Source organism: Notamacropus eugenii, chromosome 1 (genome assembly GCF_028372415.1).
Source record: "Notamacropus eugenii isolate mMacEug1 chromosome 1, mMacEug1.pri_v2, whole genome shotgun sequence".
NCBI classification, from domain to species: Eukaryota; Metazoa; Chordata; class Mammalia; order Diprotodontia; family Macropodidae; genus Notamacropus; species Notamacropus eugenii.
Window position 1 is genome coordinate 244,500,643 of NC_092872.1, and position 22,416 is coordinate 244,523,058.

General features: G+C 41.0%; 1 protein-coding gene across 2 annotated transcripts in view; it reads left to right on the plus strand.

The window, feature by feature from the left end:
• Window positions 1-1,199: 1,199 nt before the first annotated feature.
• Window positions 1,200-22,416, plus strand: part of ADPGK (ADP dependent glucokinase) — a 36,789-nt gene continuing 15,572 nt past the window's right edge. For both annotated transcript variants that reach the window (XM_072628423.1, XM_072628424.1), the window contains exons 1-3: window positions 1,200-1,482; window positions 8,170-8,395; window positions 17,302-17,364. In XM_072628423.1, the coding sequence (XP_072484524.1) occupies window positions 1,259-1,482; window positions 8,170-8,395; window positions 17,302-17,364 (513 nt within the window). In that variant the 5' untranslated portion in view covers window positions 1,200-1,258. The remainder of the gene's footprint in view (window positions 1,483-8,169; window positions 8,396-17,301; window positions 17,365-22,416) is intronic.

Consider the following 22,416-nt stretch of genomic DNA (forward strand, 5'->3'; position numbering starts at 1 on the left):
ATTTGCCCTGGGTCACTCAGCCAAGTCATTGTCTGAAGCTAGATACCGATGTCAGGTCTTCCTGACTCCAGGCTCCCTGCTCTAGCCGCTGCACCACCTAGCAGCCAAAGGCACAGATTGCTTTGATATTAATACGCTCTCTACCATCCCCTTGATGAACAAGTTTCTAAAGGAAGATTTATTTTCTAGGTGTCATGAATCTCTTTGACCTTTGGCCGAAGCCCACCGACCCTCCTCAGGATAATATCTTTGAGTGTGTGAGATAAAATACAAAGGAATGTGAAGAAGACTAATTCTACTGAAAGAAAGCTAAAGAAATAATCAACAAGTTCACTGGCCTCCAGAAGAGAACTTTTGGAGTTTCTGAACTCATGACTTTCTTAAAGGTGATTCAATGAGACACAGCTTGAGAAGACAGAAGGAGAACTCACCCAATGGGGGGGCCTGGAGCGGGGAGAGATTTGATTGGTGGACAAGAACACACGTTGAGATACAGAAAATAAAAGCTCATAATGAATTGAGAAGTATTTATTTACTAAGCACTGATGTGCCAGGCACTGTGTCCAGTGAGTTTCCAAAAGAGACTGAAACTAAAATATATATGTGTGTGTGTGTGTATATAGAATAGGTATGCATATGTATATATGTATGTGTGCATGTGTACATGTATGTATATGCATGTGTGCGCATGTATGTGTGTATACGTGCATGTATGTATAATTCTGCCAAAGTAATTTTCCTATGCATAGATGGTATATATATATATGTATATAAAAACAGTGACAGATAATTAACCTTAATTACACATTTTGTGCGTTAATATAACACCATCTAGATGGCCCAGGGGTTACGGTCCTGGCCTGGGGTCCGAAAGGCCCCAGTTCAAATCCCACCTCAGACGCTGACTCGCCACGTGACCCTGGGCAGGTCCGGAACCTCTGTTTGCCTCTGCTTCCTCATGTAAAATGGGGATGATAATGGCGACTCCCTCCGGGGGTCGCTGGGAGGCTCGATGGCCTAGCAAGCGGGGCGAGGCCAGGCTGGCCCCGGGGAGGGGATCGATCCCAAAGCCCCTGGTCCGGCCGAACCGCGGCTGACGGCGGCCGCGAGGGGGCGCGCTAGGGGGCCCTGGTCGCTGACGTGGCGTGCGTGATGACGCGGGGCGCGCGATGACGCGAAGGACGCGCGGGCAGGATGCGGAAGCGCCGGTCCGGGCCGCCGAGCTGACGGAGGAGCGCCGGGCGCCGCCGCTGCCGTCATGGCTGTGTGGAGCGGGCCGGCGTGCGCGGGCTTCGTGGCGCTGGCCGTGGGCTGCGTGCTGTTACTGCAGCCCGAGCTGCCCGGCACGGCGCTGCGCGCGCTCTGGGGCCCCGTGCCCTGGGCGCCGGCGCCCGGGGGCACCTCGGCCGAGGGCAGGCTGGCGGCGGCCTGGGAGGCGCTCATCGTGCGCCCGGCGCGGCCGTGGGGCCGCGTGGCCGTGGGGTGAGTGCGGCGGGGCGGGGCCCACTCCCTTGTTTGTGCAGGGGGGCGTCCCTCGGTCCGGTCACTGTGTGCGTGTGAGATCGAGGCGGGGAGCTTGGGTGCGTGCCTTCGTGGTGAGCCGCTCCTCAGAAGAGCGGGGCTTTGGCCATGGGGGGCCGCCGCCAAGCACCTCCTCGGGCTTCAGCTGAAGCTGGGCCGGTGCGGGGTTCCCCGTGACCCTGCTCAAGAGCCGGAGAGTTGGGACAGCTGGTTCAGACGTGGACCTTCCCTGGGGCCGTGGGGAGCTTTATTGAGACCTAGTGAGGAGCTGAACCTCGACGGTGACAGGAAAAGGGTCAGGCTTAGATAGGGTGGTCGTAGGGTTTCCTTGTGGGAGTGGGAGATCTAGGGGAAGGCTTGCAAGATAAGGACACCGATGAGGATGATGAATGACACAAGATAAGGGAGTCAAGGAATTCCAGGATCGGGGGAAGTCCCGTGGGATTCCAAGAGAAGGTGCCCGGGAAAGAGCAGCTCAACCCCTAGGGTGCCTTTGTATCAAGAGACTTTAGGGCGCTTTAGAGGATGAACCAGGGAAAGGGCAGTTCAACCTTTAGGGCACCTTCAATCCTGTGCTTTTCCGGAAGGATAAATTTCACTTTAGAGGAAGATAAAAGTAAATTTCTCTCCCTTTCCCCAAAAAGGAGAAAAATGAAACACTTAGAATTATAAAAAATCAACTTCCCAGGTATAGGATAGGGGGAAGCCAAATTAGGTGAGAGTTTGAAAAAAGATCTGGGGCTTATGACAGACTCAGAATGAGTCAGCAGCATGTTGGAGAATCCAACTAGATCATGGGTCCTTGGGCTTCATTAACAGAGGCATGACTTTCAGGAATAAGAAAGGGATAGTCCCTCAAGAGTCTGTCCTGATGATTGGGTTCGGTTCTGGGCGTCCTAATTAAAGGACATTGATAAGCTGCAGTGAGTCCACAGGCGAGCATCACAACTTGTAAAGGGTCTTCAATCCAAGTCATATAGTGATCCCTTGAAAGAACTTCACATGCGAAGTCTGGGAAACAGACACAGAGACCAGACAGTTGCCTTCAAATGTTTGGAAAGGAGCAGTTAAGGAGTTAACAATGGATGGAAATTACTAAGAGGCAACATTTAGTCTTGATACTCAGTGAAAAAAAATCCTACCATTTAGAACTGTCCAAAAGTGGAATGGCTTTCTCCTCATTAGAGGCTTTCAAGAAAATGAAATGAGCTATTGGGTAATGTTGTAGTGTGTATGGGTGTATGCGGTATATGAGCATCTCTGGGGCGAGGGCTGCTGGGCCTGCTGGTGTCACCTTCATCCAACTCTCACCTGTGACTCCAAGAAGCATGGGCACTGGCCATACCCCAGTAAAATAGGTTAAACCAGATTGAGGGTAATGGATGGGCCACAAGCCCCCTGGTGAGTTAGGGGGATGTCTTCCCCAGGCGTGTGAAGACTTCCCCTGGCAGAATGAGTGAATGAGACTGATTTGTTCCAAGGCCATCAAGGCAGCTGAAGCAGGTGCTGTGGAACTTCTGAGAGCTCAGTCAAACATCAGAGACACATCCCAGTGCCAGTTGTCGTGATTTTTGTCTTGAGGGAGAGGCTGGCAGCTTTGTGCCACTCTGATCCAGTTCACCTACAAGTCAGGACATCACCCTGTGATGTCATTGGTCCTTTTCGAAAATGAAAGACAGACAACGATGTAGTATGGAAGTAATAGCGATTTCTTTGGGGTCAAGCCACTGAAATTCCTTCCAACTTGAAAATTCTGTGATTCTATAAAATCCTGTTAAAATATTGCTCCTTCCCTCCTATGCCAATGCAAGAAGGAAAGCCTTTTGCAATTTGCGTTTCACCTGCAGACACAATTTCCTGTCCTTCAGCTATATCATTGTCTGTATTGTATAGTACCTTAGCATTCAGAAATCTTTTATATAGACTTGTGAAAGTTTAACTGTCATGTTTGAGGTGGGTTAGGGTCATAGCTTTCATATTTACTTTAAAGCTAAGTAAACTGCCTCTTAGGATTACTGAGCTGTATTCAGGTGTTATAAGTTATAGTTTCCATGCCATTTGTCATTCAGAAATGTTATTGGAAAAACTTATTGGTCAGGTCTCCATGTCTTGCTTTACTGACAAAATAAAAACTATTGAGACTTTGTCTACCACTTCTGTCCTGCTTCATCTTAACATATTCTCCCACTTCCATCCTTTTGAATCAGGAAATCCAGGTTTAAGTCTTGACTGATACTTCAGCTATCTGCACCTCAGTTTCTTTGTAAAATGGAGAAAATATTCTACTGCTTCATTCTTAGAATTGTAAGAAAAGTACTTTGTATTTTTTGGAGGGGTAGGGTGGGGAGAGTTTTCTGAATCTGTTTCCTGCTATGCTTTCCCTCTTTGATCTATAGTTACCTGTAATTTAATCTCAGAATTGTCTGGGAGCACTGAGAAGTTAAGTGGCTTTCCCTCAACGCAACTAGGATGCCAGGCAGAACATGAATCTAGGTCTTCCTGACTTTAAGACAGGACTTTTCTCCACCACCACAAACCCCTCTGGAAGTTCATAGGGAACCTCATTAGTATATACTTGTTTTGACTGATTGCCACTGATTCCTGGGTCTGCATGGAAATTGCCATCATGTGTAGGTTCTTGTCATTTTTGATAATTTGAAAAAGAATTAAAAGATAAAAGAAGCAGGGCTGCATGGTATGAAGAGCTCTAGATTTGGAGTCAGGGGGTGCAGGTTCAGATCCAAAATCTGACACTGTCTTTGTGACCCTGAGCAAGTTACCTCCTGAATCTGTTTTCTTGTCTGTAAAATGAGGAAGTTAGATCAGATGATCTCTGAGTTCTCTTGTAGCTCTGTGATCTGGTGGAAGGGAGCTTTTCTCCTCAACTTTTTCTAGAGAAATTTTCCCTATTCTGTGTAGATAAATGTCACATCCAACTCCTCCTCTATTATAAGCTTCTTGAGGTGGGAGGGTGACTAGGTTTTTCATTTTTTCATCCCTAGTGTTTACCTTAATTATTGAATTGAATACATATGAGAAACTAGTTTCCTGCGGTAGGGTTACATTGTGAAATTAACCTGTTCGGTTTTGTCAGGTATTGCAGAAATATTGTAAAATGTTTCAAAAGAATTTTGTTGTTTTTTTGTTCTTTTTGGAGAGTGGGTTGGGCTGTCCTGCTTTGAAGAAGAACCTGTGGTGTAGTGGAGAGAGCTGGCCTTGGAGTCAGGAAGACCTGGGTTCAAGTCCTTCTGGCACATACTGCTGGCTATGTGTAGCTGAGCTGAGCTGGAGTGAAGAAGTAGGTGGTGGTCACTGAGCAGATTGAGAAACTGAGAACTTAGGGTATTCGAGAGAGGGTCAGTATAGATATTGAAGTCCCCTAATATGAGGAGCAGTATAAAGGATTTCTGTGAAGAAAGCCGTACTGTTTTTATATCCCTCATCATATACTATAAGCTTTGCCATCAGATATGTTGAGAATACAGAGTTAATTCATCAAAATGGTGGGTTTGGGGAGGGGCAACATGGTATAAAGGAAAGAGTCTTGAACTTAAGTTAGAAGACAGAGTTTTGGTTGTAGCTCTCGCTTAGTAATTGTGTGACATTATATAAGTTGCTTAACTCAGCTTTGTCATCTATAAAAAGTCATATTGAGTTTGGGATGCCCACATTTCTTGTAGAAATGTTTAGCTGGCAGTTAGTGATACAGTGGTATTGGAGTTCAGTGAGACTTAGATAAAGAGATTTGACAAGAGAGGACAAGTTTACTGAGGGAAAGAGTAAGAAAATAGGTTCTGTGTCAGTCTTATGGGAGCTCCTCACTTGGTGGCTGGGTGGCAGTGTGTCTGTCTAGCAAAGGAGAGTGAGAAAGGAGTCAGACACTAGGAAAATCAAGAGAGTAATGTTTTACTATTTTTTTTAAGCCCTTACTATGTGTCAAGCACTGTGCTAAGCGCTGGTGGTACATAGAAAGTGGGGGTATGAAATCCCTGCCTTCAAGGAGCTTATATTCCAATTGGGAATATGAATAACTAGGTATATGTAGTAACAACCAATATCAATATTATGTAGAGTAAAAGGAGTGGAGGACTCAAGACAGAGCTTTGGAGGACACTTTCGGTTAATGGGCACGCATGGGGGCCAAGGACAAAGAGATGGAACAGATAGGAGAACCAGGACAGAACAGTGTGAGAAAAACCGAGAGGAGAGAGCATCGAGAAGGAACTGAGCATTTCTTTCAAAGGCTGCAACATCATCAAAGAGAGATCAGGATTGAGAAGAGCCCATTAGACTTAGCAAAGAAGAGAGGATTGGTAATACGTGGGGAGTGATTTCAAGTCACCTGAGATTGTGTCAGTGAAAGGAGAAGCAGTCAACTATCAAAAGCTCCAGAAACTGAGAAAAGGCATTGGATTGGGAGAGAATTGTGTTTGGAAGAGAAATTGCAAAGAATAGATGAATTTGTCATTTCATCCCTGTACTCTGTGAGATGGAGAGAGCCAAATCAGCGAGCCCAAGATTCCTTAAGGGCTAACACTTAGGAACATTCCATGGGAAGTAAGGAGTGGAGGGAGGGAGGAAAAAGAAGAAAAAGATTTTGAGAAAATTGGGAGAACAAGGCTAGGTGGTGATGGCACCTTCTAAAAGACATCTTTCCTAATTCCCCTATCAGGGTTTCTTTGCACTCCGAGGAAGCCTGTAGACTGCTCAGAATCATGTGTTTAAATGCATAAAAGAAAATACATTAAATGTTATTATAAAAAACAAGTTCATGGACCCAGATTAAAAACACCTGCTCTAGATATTAATGCTCTCTACTTAATTAGTTGCAGTTGTATTTGATCTTTGAGGGTAGGTTTTGTCAGTTGTGTCTTCATTATCTCCTTGGGGACAAGGAATGTAGTACTTTGTCCATGATGTTTGATTTTCTGTATTCAACATAGTATTATTATGTATTCTGGTTATTTATATATCCCTGCACCAAACTGTAAGCTCTGTCAGCACAAAGACATTGCCTTGTATTAAACTTTGTCTTGCCTTTTGCCTAGAATTGTTTTCTATACGCAGTTCCTTAATTTTATATTAAAATAAAAGTGAAGTTAGCTTTAAAGAGGATAGTTAAATTTTAATAGGCAGAGAAGATGTTGGAGGGGATGGAGAGGTGAGGACGGGAATTGTGACGTGCTTGTGGGACATTAAGGAGAAAAGCATGATGGAATGAGAGATCGTAGTGGGGAGTAGTCAGAAATAGATTGGATGAGTAAACCTAGAATTTTAAAAAATATATTAATTCTCAGGGCAAAGAACTATCCAGTTAGTCTCCCAAAAAAGCAACTCCTTTTTTTTTTTTAGTAGTGAGTTTATACTTTCTTAGTTTCTCAAACTATAAAGCTTGATTAAAGCCTATGATGTATGATTATACTTATTACTAAGTTGTCTAAGTTGGGACGATTTAGCCTCCTTGGTGCTTCATAGCCATATTCAGATTCCTGTTGGGGAAGTGCACTGTAACTCCATTAGAGAAGATGTAGTACCAACCTTGGAGTGGAGGGAGGTGAGCTCTGAGGGGACACTTGGGCAGATTATTAAATCTTTGTTCTTGGGAAAGTAGCCTTGGAAACTGAAATTGAACAGACTCTGCACAGCAGGGAGTTTGTGGGTTTCTGACTATAGTCAGTTTATAAGTATCTTGAATGTTTGACTTTTGGTGTTCAGAAAAAATTCAGCAGCTCTGGTGCAGCTGTCAGCACAGTGGAGAGAGAACAGAATCTGAAGTCAGAGTACTTTAGTGGGAATCGTGGATCAGCTGTTTGTGTGAGCAGGACAAGTTATTTACCCTTCTCTGGGCTTCTTTTTCCATACCTGGAAAGGGAAGGGATTGTACCAGAGGATTTTTCTACAGTCTGTCCCAGCGTTAAATCTCTGATCTTATCGTCCTTATATTACCTGTAGTGAGCTAGCACTTGCCTTGCATGTAGTAGGCTCTCGGCCAGGGTGGAATGAATGTATGAAGTGTTTTATGCTGAGCACCTGCTTTAGTGTTCTGTATGATTATTATGAAAACTTGTCCCAAATTGAGGGGATTTGGATGAATGAAAAAGTACTTACTATATGTCAAGTGCCAGAAGCCGAAGAGAGTGTTGGCCAGGGAGGGGGGCCCTTTAGGAAAGTTTTTGTGCTGGTGCATGGGGCTTCTAGGTAGTTCATTCATACATCCCATCCACTGGTTTCAGAACTGAAAGGGGAGAAGGATTATAGAGGGTAGGAAGGATCCCCAGGGAAAAGGGGTCTTCTGTACCCAAAAAAGGAGATAGCAGGAGAATTGGGAATGAAGTGCAGCATGTTGCTTTAAAAAGCAGTTTGGGAGAGGCAGTCAATAAACATGGCTGGGGGAGGGCGAGGCTATAAGTTTTCTAGGGCAGCAAGATTGATGAGTTTTGAGACATAGCATAAATACTGAGAGAAAGTACTATCTTTCCTGTTAGAAATAATAGGTGGCTCTCTATGTACCATAAATAAAGTCTAAGGGTCTGATCCTTTTCAGTTCTTCTAAATGTAAGAGACTTTAAAAATCTTTCCCTTTTGTAATACTTAGAAATGTTAGGTATTACAGTTCTTTTTATGGCATCTTTTTCTTCTTTTTCTCAGAGTCAATGCCTGTGTGGATATAGTCCTCTCAGGAGTGAAACTCTTGCAAGCACTTGGCCTCAGTCCTGGCAGTGGGGAAGATCATAGTGTCTTACAGTCAAGGGAAGATCTGAAAGAAGCCTTCATTCATTTCATGGGCAAGGGAGCAGCTGCTGAACGCTTCTTTAGTGATGAGGAGGCGTTTCACAACATCTCCCGGATCGCATCTGCCCTCCCAGGAGCCCAGGTCTGTTCTTCCTTTGGGTTGTTTGGGTGAATGATCCCTCTTCTAGCTTAGTACTAGAAAGATACCTCATGTCTCTTGATTTCAGGACATTTTTTTAATACCTGATACACTTGTAAGGAATCCAGTTCCAAGATGTGTGCCTGTTATCTCCTATAAATTCCGTTGACTTTCCTGATTCAGCTTCATAATGTTACTAGTTAGATTTCTCTTTTAAAGATTGTATTGATAGGCTTCTGGCTCATCTATTAAATTCCATCAAATACACATGGTACCAGAATTCTGGTTCTAACCCCTTCTGACCTTGTTTTGTTGTAACTAACAACAGCTTATAGAAGTCTCTGAATATTAAGACAGACTCCATGGAGCGTTCTCCTTCAGGAATAAAACCACTTTTAAGGTATAGGCTCTGCACCTTGTGTCCATTTGTAGCTAGCTATGTGTGATTCTGTCCCCGTGTCTGTTCACCCCACCCCCCGAAACTGGAAGGAGAGGAGCCAGGGATGGGTAAGGACAGGAGACAGTCTGTTATGGGCGTGAGAATTGGGCATTGAGGGATAGAGTCATGCCATGGGGCACTAGGCTGATTCATGACCTTTGTGTTACAGTTTAGCTACATTCAAATCCTGCCTGAGCCACTCCTGGTCTGGTGAATATGTGTGACTCACATCACCTCCTTTGGCCTCAGTTTCCTCATGAAAAATGAAAGAGGCTCAATAATCTCTAGACCTTTCTAGCTCTAGATCCCACAGTCTTTTATTTTCTTGTTTTTCAGGGGTTTGCTCCCTTGTACAATCTTTGGACAAGAGCCTCTTGGTGTGATTAGGGTTGGGTAGATAGAAGTTTGTCATTTGTTTGGTGCTTTCTAGAGCAATATATATATATTTCTCTTCATAAAAGAAGGGAACATTACTGTCCTGGCATCTTGGGAATTTGCTTTTTGTGAAAGTTATCTCACCTTCTGTTGAAAAGAGGTTGTTTATGTTAGATTTTCTCTGAAGCTAGGGCTACTAGTTAGTTCCTCATTAGAATTATAAATTGTGAGGGCTGGAAATTAACTTAGAGAACCTGTAGTGTGATTTCTGGTTTCCTGATGGCTAGTGCTGATACCATACTATCACTCACTTTATCATTTTGACTTCAGATTTTTTAGTTAGTTATATGAGTTATATGATTTCCCCTACCCCCAACCCCCTTTTTTTTTATCCTCCCATGGTCACTGTCATTTCAGAAGCTAGTCATGTCAAATGGAGGGTTGTACACTTACTTAATGGTGTGAGTAGTAGGAAAGACAGTAAAGTGGCCAGAGTTCCCCTTCCCTGACCCAGCACAAAGCACCTGACTTTTCTGGGCCTCAGTAAAGGAATGTGACTAGGTGCTTTTTAAAGTCCCCTTCTGAATCAAAATGTTTAAATAGGTGCATGAGTTGGGAAATCCTCATTCCCATTTTGAATCTGTATCATCCACACACATTTTTGTGCTTTTAGGATCCTCAGAGGATCTTAACTTATGAACTTGTTTTTGAAAATATTTTGATTACTATCAGTTGTATATCTATAACTATATGTAACCATAAAAATAGTTTGATAACTACATATAAAATATTTTGATAACTATCTATATACTAGTACAGTTGTTTTCTTTTGTAATCCTTTGTGTTTTATATTAGTTTTAAAACATTCTGTGGTAGGGTCCACAAGTTTCACCAGACTGCCTGTCAAAGGGGGCTGTGACAAAAAAGGGGAAGAATTCCTGCTTTAATTAAAAAGATTTTGTTTTTCTTTCTGATTACTCTATATCTGACTGAAACTTGGTAAAAAAAGAGTAAGGCAGAGGGTAAGAGAAATGAATAAAGGTGTTATGTAAGATTTTATTCTTTATCACCTATGAATATTGGATTGTTACTTGTTGATGGTTATTAGAATCAAATGAGATAATCTTTGTAAAGTACTTAGCACAGTGCCTAGCACATAGTAGGTTCTTCATACATGCTTGCTATTATTATTATTAAATTTAGAATAACTTTTTTAAAGTAGCAGTTCAGCTCAACGCAACAAGTACTTGAAAGCACGTAGTACATGTACGACATTGTTCTACGGTGCTAGAGATAAAAAGACAAAAACATAGCAATCCCCACCTCCAAGGAGCTTTAAATGGTTCATTTCACTGTAAAGAAATAATTTGGAAGATGTGGACTTGGTCAGCTTGGAAGATAGAAGGCTAAATGATAGACTTCTATTGTTAGTGCTCTACAAATAACTCTCAAACTGTTCTGTTCTCAAACTGTCCTCAGTTCCAGGCTTCTGGTTCCAGGTTTCTACTAGGTAGCTTTCACCTTAATCTCTTGCAGTTGTCAGACTCAGTGTAGGTCATCCAAAAAGTGAAATCACATGTTCCCCCATCGTTAAATTTGTTCTCCCTCACTTCTGTACTTCTGTTGATATAGCATATTGTTGTTCTCTCAGTAACCCATACTTAAAACCTTAAAGGTATCTTTGATTCTTCAATGTCAAATGTCAGATCAGTTGTTAAATCCATAATATTGTTTTTTCATTCCCTCTCATTTCCGCATCCACTACCTTAGTCCAAGCATCATTTCTTGCCTAGACTGTTATAACACTTCCTAACTGGTCCCTCTGGTTCCAAATAGCCTCTTCAGTTCATCCTCACCATGGCTGCTGTTGTTTTCTTCCTGTAGCACAGCTCTAGGCTTAGAGAATATCAGAAATTAAGTGGAATGCTAGAGGTCATTTATGCCAACCTGTCCTCAACCAGAAAAACTACCCTTTACAATAACCCTAACAAGAACTCATCTAGTTTACAACTAAAGAACAGCATTATCTCCTGATGTCGTAGCTGCCCCAGATGAAATGTACTCACCCTCACATTAAAGCCCCTCCATCATCACAGTTTAACTGACTTTTCTGACCGCCTTTTATAGTCATATTTGGCTGTGTTGAAACCAAAGTGGACTCTTTACTATTCTTCATTCCTCTCCCTTCTTCATGCCTTTGTTCCCATTGATCCCCCATGTTTGCAGTAGGCTCAACCTCCTTCCTTCTGCTTGTCAAATTCCTTCCTTTGAAGACCCAACTCAAGTACCAACCCTTTCATGAAGGCTTCCTGGATAATTTTCCTGCTTAGATTTCTCACAGTACTTGGTCTGGACATGTGTTTTGTGTTTATCACACTCTGCCTTGTGCCAGTACTATTTGTATACATATCTTGTTCCATTCATTTGACCTGTCTCAAGAGCAAAACCTGTGCCTTATTTCACCTAGGTATACCAAGGACCTAGTCTAGAGTCTTATGTAGATTAAGTCTTTAATAAAAGTTTGTTGAATTAAATAAAGATCAAAGACTGAGAACGATTGAGTATAACAAATAATCACTTAGGCAGCTAGGTGGTGCAGTTAATAGAGATCCTAACTTGGAGTCAAGAAGACCTGAGTTCAAATCTATTTAACTATGGGCAAGTCACTTAACCTTTGATTGCCTCAGTTTCCTCATCTGTAAAATTGGGATAATAATAGCACCTACCTCCCAGGGTTATTGTGAGGATCACGTGAGGTAATAACTAGCACAGTTATTAGCCTGGCACACAGGAAGCACTATATAAATGTTAGCTGTTATTGTTGTATTATTATTATTATCATTACTTTAGAATCATCAGGATTCCCCAGGGAAGCCAGATCCTCTGCTGTTGACATCACTTATCATTTTGGACTATTTCCAAAACGGCAGTTACATTGTAGTTTAATTTTCATTTGAAAAATTTGGCACATATTATCTATATTTTTTTGCCAGTGCTCAGATACAAAATTATCAGAAAGGAAAAAAAAACCCTTTTTAGAGCAAAAAAAGCCTTTTTATTTCATAAACTCTTTGGTAGTCTGATGAAACCTATTAATCACTTAGAATCATGTTGCATAAAATAAAATATGTAGGATTGCAAAGGTGAACAGTGTCTTGAAATACAAAATATTTTTTAAAAACAAGTTCATGGACCCTAGGCTAAGGACTCTTGTCTTAGAGGATCTTAAAATCACAAGAATTTTATGGGGTTAGATGTGAATTTAAAAAGGCATTTTTAATTCTGCCTTTTTCAGTCACTTTACTCCCTGCTCTCCAAGCCCCATTTTCCCTGTTCTGTTCTCACTTTCCTTTGTGGAAGATAATTCTGTACTCTATATTAGGCATAATCTTGCCAGAAACTATTTTTATTCCTTTTAGGTTAAACAATTCCAAGTACCTTTCTGTTTAAAGAAAAAAGAAGCCTAAACTATCACAGTGCCCTTGGAAGTCTCTTATAAGTTTTTTGGAGTTACAACTTATTTTGTCCCAGACAGCAAAATTCTGCTGTGAAGATTGAATATCAGTTAAGATTTTAGGCAGCAGTTTAGTTAACAGTTCGCAGTCTTTGAGAATCATTTTCCTAAAACCATTCCTTCCCTTTTCAGTCACTCAAAAGATTCTCTTTTTCAGATGGAGGTAAGAGATACTGATCTCAAGTGAATCAGTGTATAGTTCCTTGCCTGTCCACTCTCTACTTTCTCCTCCCCACCCCAAATTCTATCAAAAGAGAAGACCAAGTTCCTCCCAAACTTTTTGCCTCAAAGTGGTTAGGCCTTTGGTAAGGGGAGGAAAATATTAGGGGCAGGATGTTTTTGGAAGTTATAATTGAAGAAAGACTGATAAGGTTTCTCTTTCAGATTTAGTCCAAAGGCTTCAGACAAATACTGAGAAAAATATTTTCTTAATATTTATAAAAGAGGGATTGGGTGGGAGAGAGAGCACTTAGTATGTTCCCACACTTCACTTTGCAGTCTTGCTTTTGGAGGGCACCAGTTGTAGGTTACTCGTATTCAATGCTTGAGTTTATTGACCTCATGTCTTAGATGCTAAGCTTAGGTCTCTTCCTCATTGGCATCCTCCATTCCTAAGAGTCACTAAAAGGAAAGAAATCTCACAACTGTGCTGACACTGCTTTGCAGCAGTTCTTTTATTCTTTGGCTCTCTGTGGCTGCTCCTCGGGTCTTTTCTCTCTTAGTGGGAGATGACTTTGCCCTCTACTGAGAAAATGAGCTCCAGGTCTTAAAAATCTTCAAAGTTTGATATAAAACACATTTTTTTCTGTTTTTTGTATGTGGTACTGTTTAACAAGTTCCTAGGATCAAAGCTTTAGAGTTGAAAAGAACTTTGAAATGATCAGATTGATTCTGCATCTGTTTCTTAATTGATCCTATTTACAATTAATTGATTTTGTTACATTGCAAATTCAGCTGGCTTGTAATGAGATTAGATTAGAATCTCATTTTTCTAATTAGATTAGAACGAGAACACTGTTATGTTCCTGCCTCAAGGGAATCTGATCCAGTATCTTTACACCACCAGACCATCCTTTAAGTGAAGTCTAGTCCACTATCTCTAACCTTGCAGGTGGACTCAAACAATGAATGTTTCTTAGAAACAGAAGGGAAGGAGGGGATCATTGCTAGCCCTTCTTTCCCAGTTTCCAACCAGTCATATCATCCCCCACTCCTCAGCTCAGTAACAAATGACATTAATTTCACCATTCATGACATTCAGTTCTTTTAACCAGTCATAACTTGTTTCCTGCCTGTAAAATCCCGTTCTTTGTTCTGTCCTTCACAAAACTATAAGAGACAGCTATCCCCTTCACTTGACATCTTACATTAGCTGGGGAAGCCGAGATCCTATTTATTGGTAAATTTATACTTTACTAATAAATTGATCATGCTCTGATCTTTCTGTCTCAGTTTACCTCATTTTGACCATAACACCTTTCATTTTACAGATAAGGAAACAGAGGCCTAGAGTACGCAAGGTCACACAGCTTATAAGTGTCAGGTTGGATTTGAACCCAGGTCTTTCTTAGTACAAGGCCAGTACACTGTGCACCATATCCTGCTGCCTCTCAAAATAACAAAAAAAATTTTTTTTAATTAAAAAATCCCTTCACCTGACCCTGACATCTTCTTAAGCTATATTCCTAGAGTCCTCCTTTTCAGCTGTCTGTCCTTCTTTCCCACTCACTTTCAACCACACCATTCTACTGAAACTACTTGTCAAGTTTACCAGTTGTTCAGTGCTGAATCCAGTAACCTTTCCTTAGTCTTCATCCATTTTGACCTCTCTGCTGCTTTTAACACTGATACTTTCTCTTCCATCGGTTTTTGTGACACTATTCTCTCCTGGTTTTCTAACTGTCAACTAATCCCTCTTAGTCCTGTTTGCTAGATCATCCTCCATGTCGTGTCCTTGGAGTAAGGATTCCTGGTGGCTCTCCTAAGGCCTCTTCTTTCTAAATCTCTTTCTTTGTGATATTATAAGCTCCCATGGGTTCAAGTATTTTTTCTATACAGGTGCTAATCTTCCACTCTCTCCTGGGCTCCTGGCCTGTGTCAGCAGCTTCTTGCTGGATTTGCACGAGGAATCTTAAACTCAACTTATCCAATATAGAGCTCATTATTTTGCCCCCAGACTTTACATCTCTGCACTCTCCCTCCTTTTTCTGAAGCACCACCATCTTTCCAGTCACATCCTAACCTTCCTTCACTTCTCACATCCCATTGATTGTCACATCCTTTCACACCATTCCTCATGTCTGTCCCTGCTCCCCACTCACAGCCATTACTCTATTTCACTCACTTTAACCTCATGCCTGGAATGTGCAATGGTTTCCTAATTTGTTTTCCTCTCATTCTCCTGTCTCCAGTCCAGCCTCATAGGATCATAGATCTAGAACTGTAAGGGACCTCAGAGGCCATCTTTTCTATTCTTCTCATTTTATAGATGAGAAAACTGAAGTTCAAACTTGTTAAATGATTTACCCTAAGATCAGTTAGGTAATAAGCATCAGAGTGAGATTTGAACCCATGTTTTCTGCCTCCACAAGTCTGTCAGAAATATAATTTGCCTGTTAAGGGTCTGATCCAGGGACTGTAAGATCTTCATAAGTAAGTTAGACATATCAGTTATAGTATTGAAAACAATGGGCTCTGTTATTTGGTGTGTTTAAGGGAAGGTCCAGATGGCTTCCTGGAGTGCCCTGAGAAGTGAGGGCTAGATAGAAAAGTAAGGGTATCTGGATAGAGCACTGAACCCCCTTACTATGCACAAGCTGGGGCAGCCCCTCAGACCTCATGGTATGGGGCTGGCACTAATACCTCCACACAAGGGAAGCCCACCAACCTCCCTTTCACTGTGGTCTGGACTCATGCTTCTTAAGTGGGATGAGAAAGGGGCAGCAAAGGGTACCACCAAGGATGTTGCCAACAAACCTGGATAATCCTGGTTTTCAGGCTGTCGGGGAAAAATCCATGTTGTGCAGGGTTCATCCTAGGTCAGTGATTCAGAGCAGCTTGCTTAATTCTGTGATCAGGACACCTCATGGATCAGCTTGAGTGACACAGAGAGATTTAGGATCAGAGCTGCTCTTCTAGGGAAGGGTCTAACTCAGGAAGGTCTGGTTGGCCCCCTCTCTAGCACCTTCTCCCTGCAAGTTAATGACACCTTTTAAAGGGAAACTTGGAGTATTCCTTTCTTCCATCTTTGAAGGATCACCAAGGAAATATGACTAAGGAATGGCAAAAAACAGCTAGATTGAGGGGTGGGGGCAAGAGTAGTGTGTAAAGCACCCCCCCATCCAAAACTACAGCACTGCCTAAAGCAGACTAACCTTGTCTCTTCTTACCTCAAGAATCTTCAGTGCTTCCCTATAGCCTGCTTGCTGTTGCCCACATGACATGCTATCTCCTTCTTTCTTGGGTTTTCACAGGCTATCTGTCCCCCATACCCAGAAGTCAGATCCTTCTCACTTCCTCCATTTAGAATCTCGGACTTCCCCAATTCTTGCTGCTTCATACATGAGGCTTTTGCTAATTCTTACCAGGTGTTAATGCTTCTCACCCTCCTCCCCTTATCCCCTTACTTTGTGTCTCCTTTGTCTTGGCTTCTCTGTGAGAGTGAATGTGGACTCCTTGAGGACAGCTCAGCACTCAGCACAAGGGCAGGTTTCTTGAGTTCGATTACTCCTTACTCTAATAAGCACGCACACCTTGCTTTCCAAATCCTCAGTGCTCATGGAGCCCTGGTTCTGCTGGTCTTGCTTTTGCTTCACATTTTCTCTCCACATTTTATGATAGTCTGCCTTCTTGCATTTTGGGGATACCCTAATGGGATGGGATGACATGGAACAAGGAACTCCCAGTGAGGAAACTCCCTTTTTCCAAAGCAAAGCAGAATCTGCTCAGCAACTTACAACCCTAGGGAGCTGCCTACAGCATTGAGAGGTCAGATGATTTGCTCAGGGTCACACAGCCAGTACTTTATGTTCTGTGCTGCCTGCCTTTCAACACCATAATATTCTATGATATTCATAAAACACAGTTCAGTCTTTCTCCTATAATTTCAACATATAGGTGACTTCAAATCTTACTGTACAAGATCTGTCAGCACCTCTGTACAGAGAGGCTCCCCTTTATTTTGAGGTTCTATTTTGCATAACGTCCTGTAATGAAACCACTGAGTCATAAGGTAAGACTAGCTCTTTGACAGCTGTTAGATGTTCTTTGGCACCATTTCTAGGCTATTAAAATCCTTTTTTTAATAATTAGCCGGGAAAATACTATATCTTTAATTATAAGCAATTTGAAATTCACTTTATAATCATTTTCCCAAGACATTTAGGTAAATTCTGTTAACTGTAACAGTTAAAGAGGAAGTACTTTTTGTCTTTTAAAATGAAAGGCCGTATTTCAGACTACATACACCAGATTATTTAATGGAAAGATAGTATGTGCTATAAAAATTAATTATATTTTTGTTCTTTGGTAAAAATTATTAACATAAATCAGTTTAACAAGTAGAGATGAATTATTTTACAGCACTATGTTGGAGGAAATGCAGCCTTAATTGGGCAGAAGCTTGCAACAAATTCAGATTTGAAGGTAAGTCAAATTCCCCTATGAACATTTTAATATCTTTCACAAGTGTTTCCATAATTTTGTGATTAAGTATTTCAAAAAGCCTCATCCTCCTATAGTTTTCCTTTTTGCTTAACATACACTTTCTAAATGGGAGGGTGTAGAACAGGAGTGGGGCCAGAGGTTTCCCACCCTTGGTATAGAATCTTCAGTTACCTGGAGCTGCCAGTCAGATGAGTGTAGGATGATCCATTTGGTGGAATGTCTTGAATTCTCTTTGACTTGAGGAGTTTAGAAGCTAGTACAGGGTTCAAAATAAGGCCATGAGAGGAAGATTATTCTTTCCAGGAGCACAGTGACTCCATCCATGCTACTAAGGACTCAGAATGGGATCCCTTCCATCCTCCTTTGTGTTGTCAGTTATTAGGCCATTATACTAAGCTAGATAAACTAGAGGGGAGCTATCATAAGTTAGGGAAAGTGGAGCAAAGGAGGCTGACAGACAACTTATTCCTAGAATCTAGGTGTAAAATAATTAAAACTTGAATTAAGGCAGTAGAAGTGGAAGGGAGGATTAGATTGACAAAATGTGGAACTGAATTATAAGTGAAGTACAAAGAAAGATTGATGAATCAAGATGACTGACTCCAGGGTGATATGGATGAGAAATCACTTGTTCATTCTTATATGTTTACTTTTAGGGAGCACAACTATAAGTAGCAAGAAATAAATCTGGTTAAAGATTAGGAAAATGGTCTTTGGAGCCCTCAGCTTGATAAGTTGGTAATTTTTTTCCCTTTCCACTTACTCCTTTGGGGAGTTAAGTGGAAATCTCAGATACTTAAGAGATATTTTGTGTTAGTGACTAGTGAAAAAAAGCCGGAATACTGATGAACTAGATATGTAGAGCACCAAGAGTATCACTGAGCCTGCAGAAGCAGGAAGATGACACAGACTTGGAGCCAAATACAGTAGGTAACTCACGACCATCCCCTTGCATACACACTCCTTGGATTTGGTTGGCAACTTTTCAGATGAAGTCTCATGAGGTTGCTCTTAGGCACGAGGCTCATGAGAAAGACTGTCCAGCTGGCCTTCTCTGAATTTGGGCAGCTTGGATGGTTCTGGATCGAATAAGAGTTGAATCACCAAAGTTACTTTCTTAAGAGCCAGCTTTGAATTTGAAAGGTCTTCTTCCCCTCCTTCTCTGCCTGCCCAAAACTACCTTAGAAGGAACAGCCCCCAGAGATCCAAAAAGATATTCAGAATGTTGCATTCAGCTTGCTGTGATGCCTCTGAAAGTGGCCGGGCTGATCAACAGAAAGCGAGGAAGAAGACAGAAGTTCTCAAGATAGGGAACCTGAATCCACGTCAAGACATTGAAGGGTGAAGTAAAGTGACAATGAAGAAAGGAAGGACCACTGAAGCTTTAGAGTTCTAGTGTGTCGGAAGCCCTTCTGTAGGGGATAAATAAGGACAGCTTTCTTTTGAGCAATAAGTGTCATCTGGCACTTCAGAGAATAATGGTGTGGATTCGTGAATTCTTTCAACAGAACAGTTACTTAGTACTTAGAAGAAGAAACAAGCAATCGGTAGGGGACTAGTAACCTGCTAAGGGATAGCACGATAGTTGTATGTTGGCAAAAAGTAGAAGTATTCCTTAGGATTTGTATCAGGGATGAAATTGCCTCCCAAGATTAATCAGACCTAATGGACAAAACCCACTCGTGGTGATTTAGCCGGGGCTACATGATATTGCCAGAATGAATCTAGGAAATCGCTCAAGACTACAAAGTCCTGGGCAAAAGATTGAATACGTTAAGGGCAGGTAGGCTGTTTTCCGTTGCTGTCTGTTGAAGGTAGAGCTCTAGAAGAGGAAGACACATTGGAAAAAAGAACAGCTGATTAAGAAGAATGGTGTCTGAGAAACTGAATTTGAATTTCTGAACTGCTAGTTACAATATAAAATGATGGACTTTTGGCCAGTGATGTTTTGAAGATACCTAATGAGAACCAGAAAAATACGTATTTACCTGGAGCCTTTCAAAACTCAACAAGAAGACTTTCACCTGAAAATAGGAGAGGAAGCACACTGCCCATTTGTGCTAAGCTACTTTACTTGGAGGAGCTAGTACAACACAGGAAGAAGAAAATCAGCAGAATAGATGAGTGATTCACAGGAAAATATCCAGAAAGAAAAACAGCAGTAAAGCCACTGATTTCAGATGGTGGTCTGCCAATTTACAAAATATAGATGACGACTGGAATTATAAATCTTAATGCAAGGAACTTAGTTCAGCCCCAAAGCTATCACTGAGCATCATCCCCACCAGTTCAGCCTGCAGCCCATCCATGCCTTATTCATGCTGTATAATTCTGGCATGTGTCCATTCACAAATCCTCTGTAGAATATCTTCCCACTCAACAGGAAACCATCATCTAGTTTTTTAAATACTCCACAGATACCAATGTAAGAGTTGGGCTATATCCCCTTTTTCCTGCTGTTTGATTGTCCTACCTCCTTTTCTGATCATATGTGTACTTAATGGTACCTTTTATTTCTTTTGCACAAGCGTTCATGGAAAGGTATACTTTATTCAGAAGTGCTATGGGTAATACTTAGAATTGAGATTTTATATAAAAGTGCAGAAAAGTAGCTCACTATTAAGATTTTATGTGTATATGTTATATAAAATATTAATATTGGGTTATTGATTACCCAGGAATCATGGGGAGAGGTATGATGGAGAGTATTTGGATGTGAAGATCAATGAAGGAGGAGATGGATGTGCTGTAGTTGTATAATCTGCTACAGACCACCTAGTCAAAAAGAGGATATCTATAAGGAAAAGAGCTCAGGAAGCATTTATGTGGAATGGAGGCATTCAGGACACTTCGACTATCCAGATGTCTATCCTCAGCAGCTGATAAATTCTTGGTTTTCCTTCATGATAATTTTGGGCAGCTAGATGACACAGTAGATGGAGCATCAGGTCTGAAGTCAGGAAGACTTCTCTTCTTGAGTTCAAATCCAGCCTCACACACTTACTAACTTTGTGACCCTGGGCAAGTCACTTAACCTTGTTTGCCTCAATTCCTCGTCTATAAAAGGAGCTGGAGAAGGAAAGGGCAAACAATTCTGGTCGGTATCTTTGCCAAGAAAACCCTAAATGGGGTCACAGAGTCAGATACAATTAAATTACAACAGTGATAATTTCATTCTTCAAAGGGTAGAGGAAGGAATTGCTATTTTAGATCCACTTCTTAGCAATAAGAAGTAACTGATTGCTAAACTAGATATAATGAGAACTTTGGGAAAGAGTGACTATCTTAAGAGTTCACAGTAGAATAAGGAAATTTAGGCATAACTTGCCACCCACACATGAACTTCAAACAATTCAGAGAAATGATAGGGAGGCTCTCCTTTGCTAAAATTCTATAAGGATTGTATATGTATAAAGAATGGAACGCTGAAATCTGGTATTCAAATACAAAAAAGAAAAGGAGTTGTCTAAGGAAACTGTATATGTAGAGAATCTTCACCTATCTAGGTTTTTTTAAAAAATGTACGAGTGATAGACTCCAGGGCAGGTAACTGAAGGTGAATTTTTTAAAAGTAGCCTAACCCTCTAAAAGCAGTGTTAAGAGAGCTAAAGTTCAGAATGAGCTGAGGCTAACAGTGAACGGTAAAGACAGTGAAAGGAGGGGAAGGGTGTTGTTCAGTTTTGTTTTGTTTTTTAAATTACATTGGTTCAAGAGAAAGTTTAAGAATGAATAGGATTATTGTTTGGAGTAGATTGGACAAGGATAATCAACAGTGCTTCCATTTTCTCTGTCAAGAAAAATGATCTTTGAACTGGGACTGATAGTTTTTGCATCAACAGGGAGTTGAAATTGAAGTGAGGAGATGGTAAGAAAGCAACTAGTTTTGCTCAACTAGCTCAAGTCCTAAGGCCAAAATTAAAGATCGAAAGAAACTGATGAATGTCATTGTAGTTGAAATATAGTTGAAAAGTTGAGGAAAGTTATAGAGTTGGTACAGTACAAGAGTGTCCCAGTTTTCAAAAATTGGGAAAGGAAGGTAGTCTTTAAACTTTAATCTAGTGAACTTCACTTTTGATTCCTAGAAAAATATTAGAGTATATTATTTATTAATGTAATCATTTGTGGATATTTAGGAAGGGTAGTAGTATTCACTGAGACCTATGGTAGCTTCATCAAGAACAGGTTAACTGATCTAACTTGATTCCTTTTTTTTTGCCAGGGTTTTATTAACCTACTAGATTAGGAGAACGCTTGTCAGCATTATATATCTTAATTTCAAAAAAGCATTTGATATTTAGAGCAACTCTTTTTGTAGTGACTAAAAATTAGAAATTGAAGGGATGCCCATCAGTTGGGGAATGGCTAAGCAAGCTGTGGTATGGGATTGTAATGGAATATTATTGTGCTATAAGAAATGACAAGCCAGGATGATTTCAGAAAAACCTGGAAAAACTTACATGCACTGATGCATAGTGAAGTGAAGAGAACAGGAGAATGTTGTACACAATAATAGCAATATTGCTTGATGAAGAACTGTGAATTATGATGATCCAAGACAGTCCCAGAGGACTAATGATGAAATGTACACACTATCTGCCTCCAGAGAAAGAACTGGTATTGTTTGAATACAGACTGAAGCATGCTGTTTTTCATTTCTTTCATTTTTTTTATTTTATACGAGTCTTCTTGTACAAAATGACTAATTATAGAAATGTTTTACATAATGGCAAAAAAAACCCCAGACATTTAAAGAAAAAGTGTGTTTTACAGTATTTACAATATAGGTGATATACAATGTGGTTGATTGTGATTGTGAATTGGTTGAATGACCAGATTGATGGATGAGGGCAGGGGGAATCCATGTCACCTTTGTTTGAATTATTTAATGGAGTGCTGCTGTTCTTTTCTAAAGACTCAACCCTGGTTAGGTTGAAGGCAAACATGATATGTTTATCCCATTCGTAGATGAGAAAAAATTGGGAATCTAGCTAACATATGAGCAGTAGTCAGGATCCAAAAAATTCTCCCTAG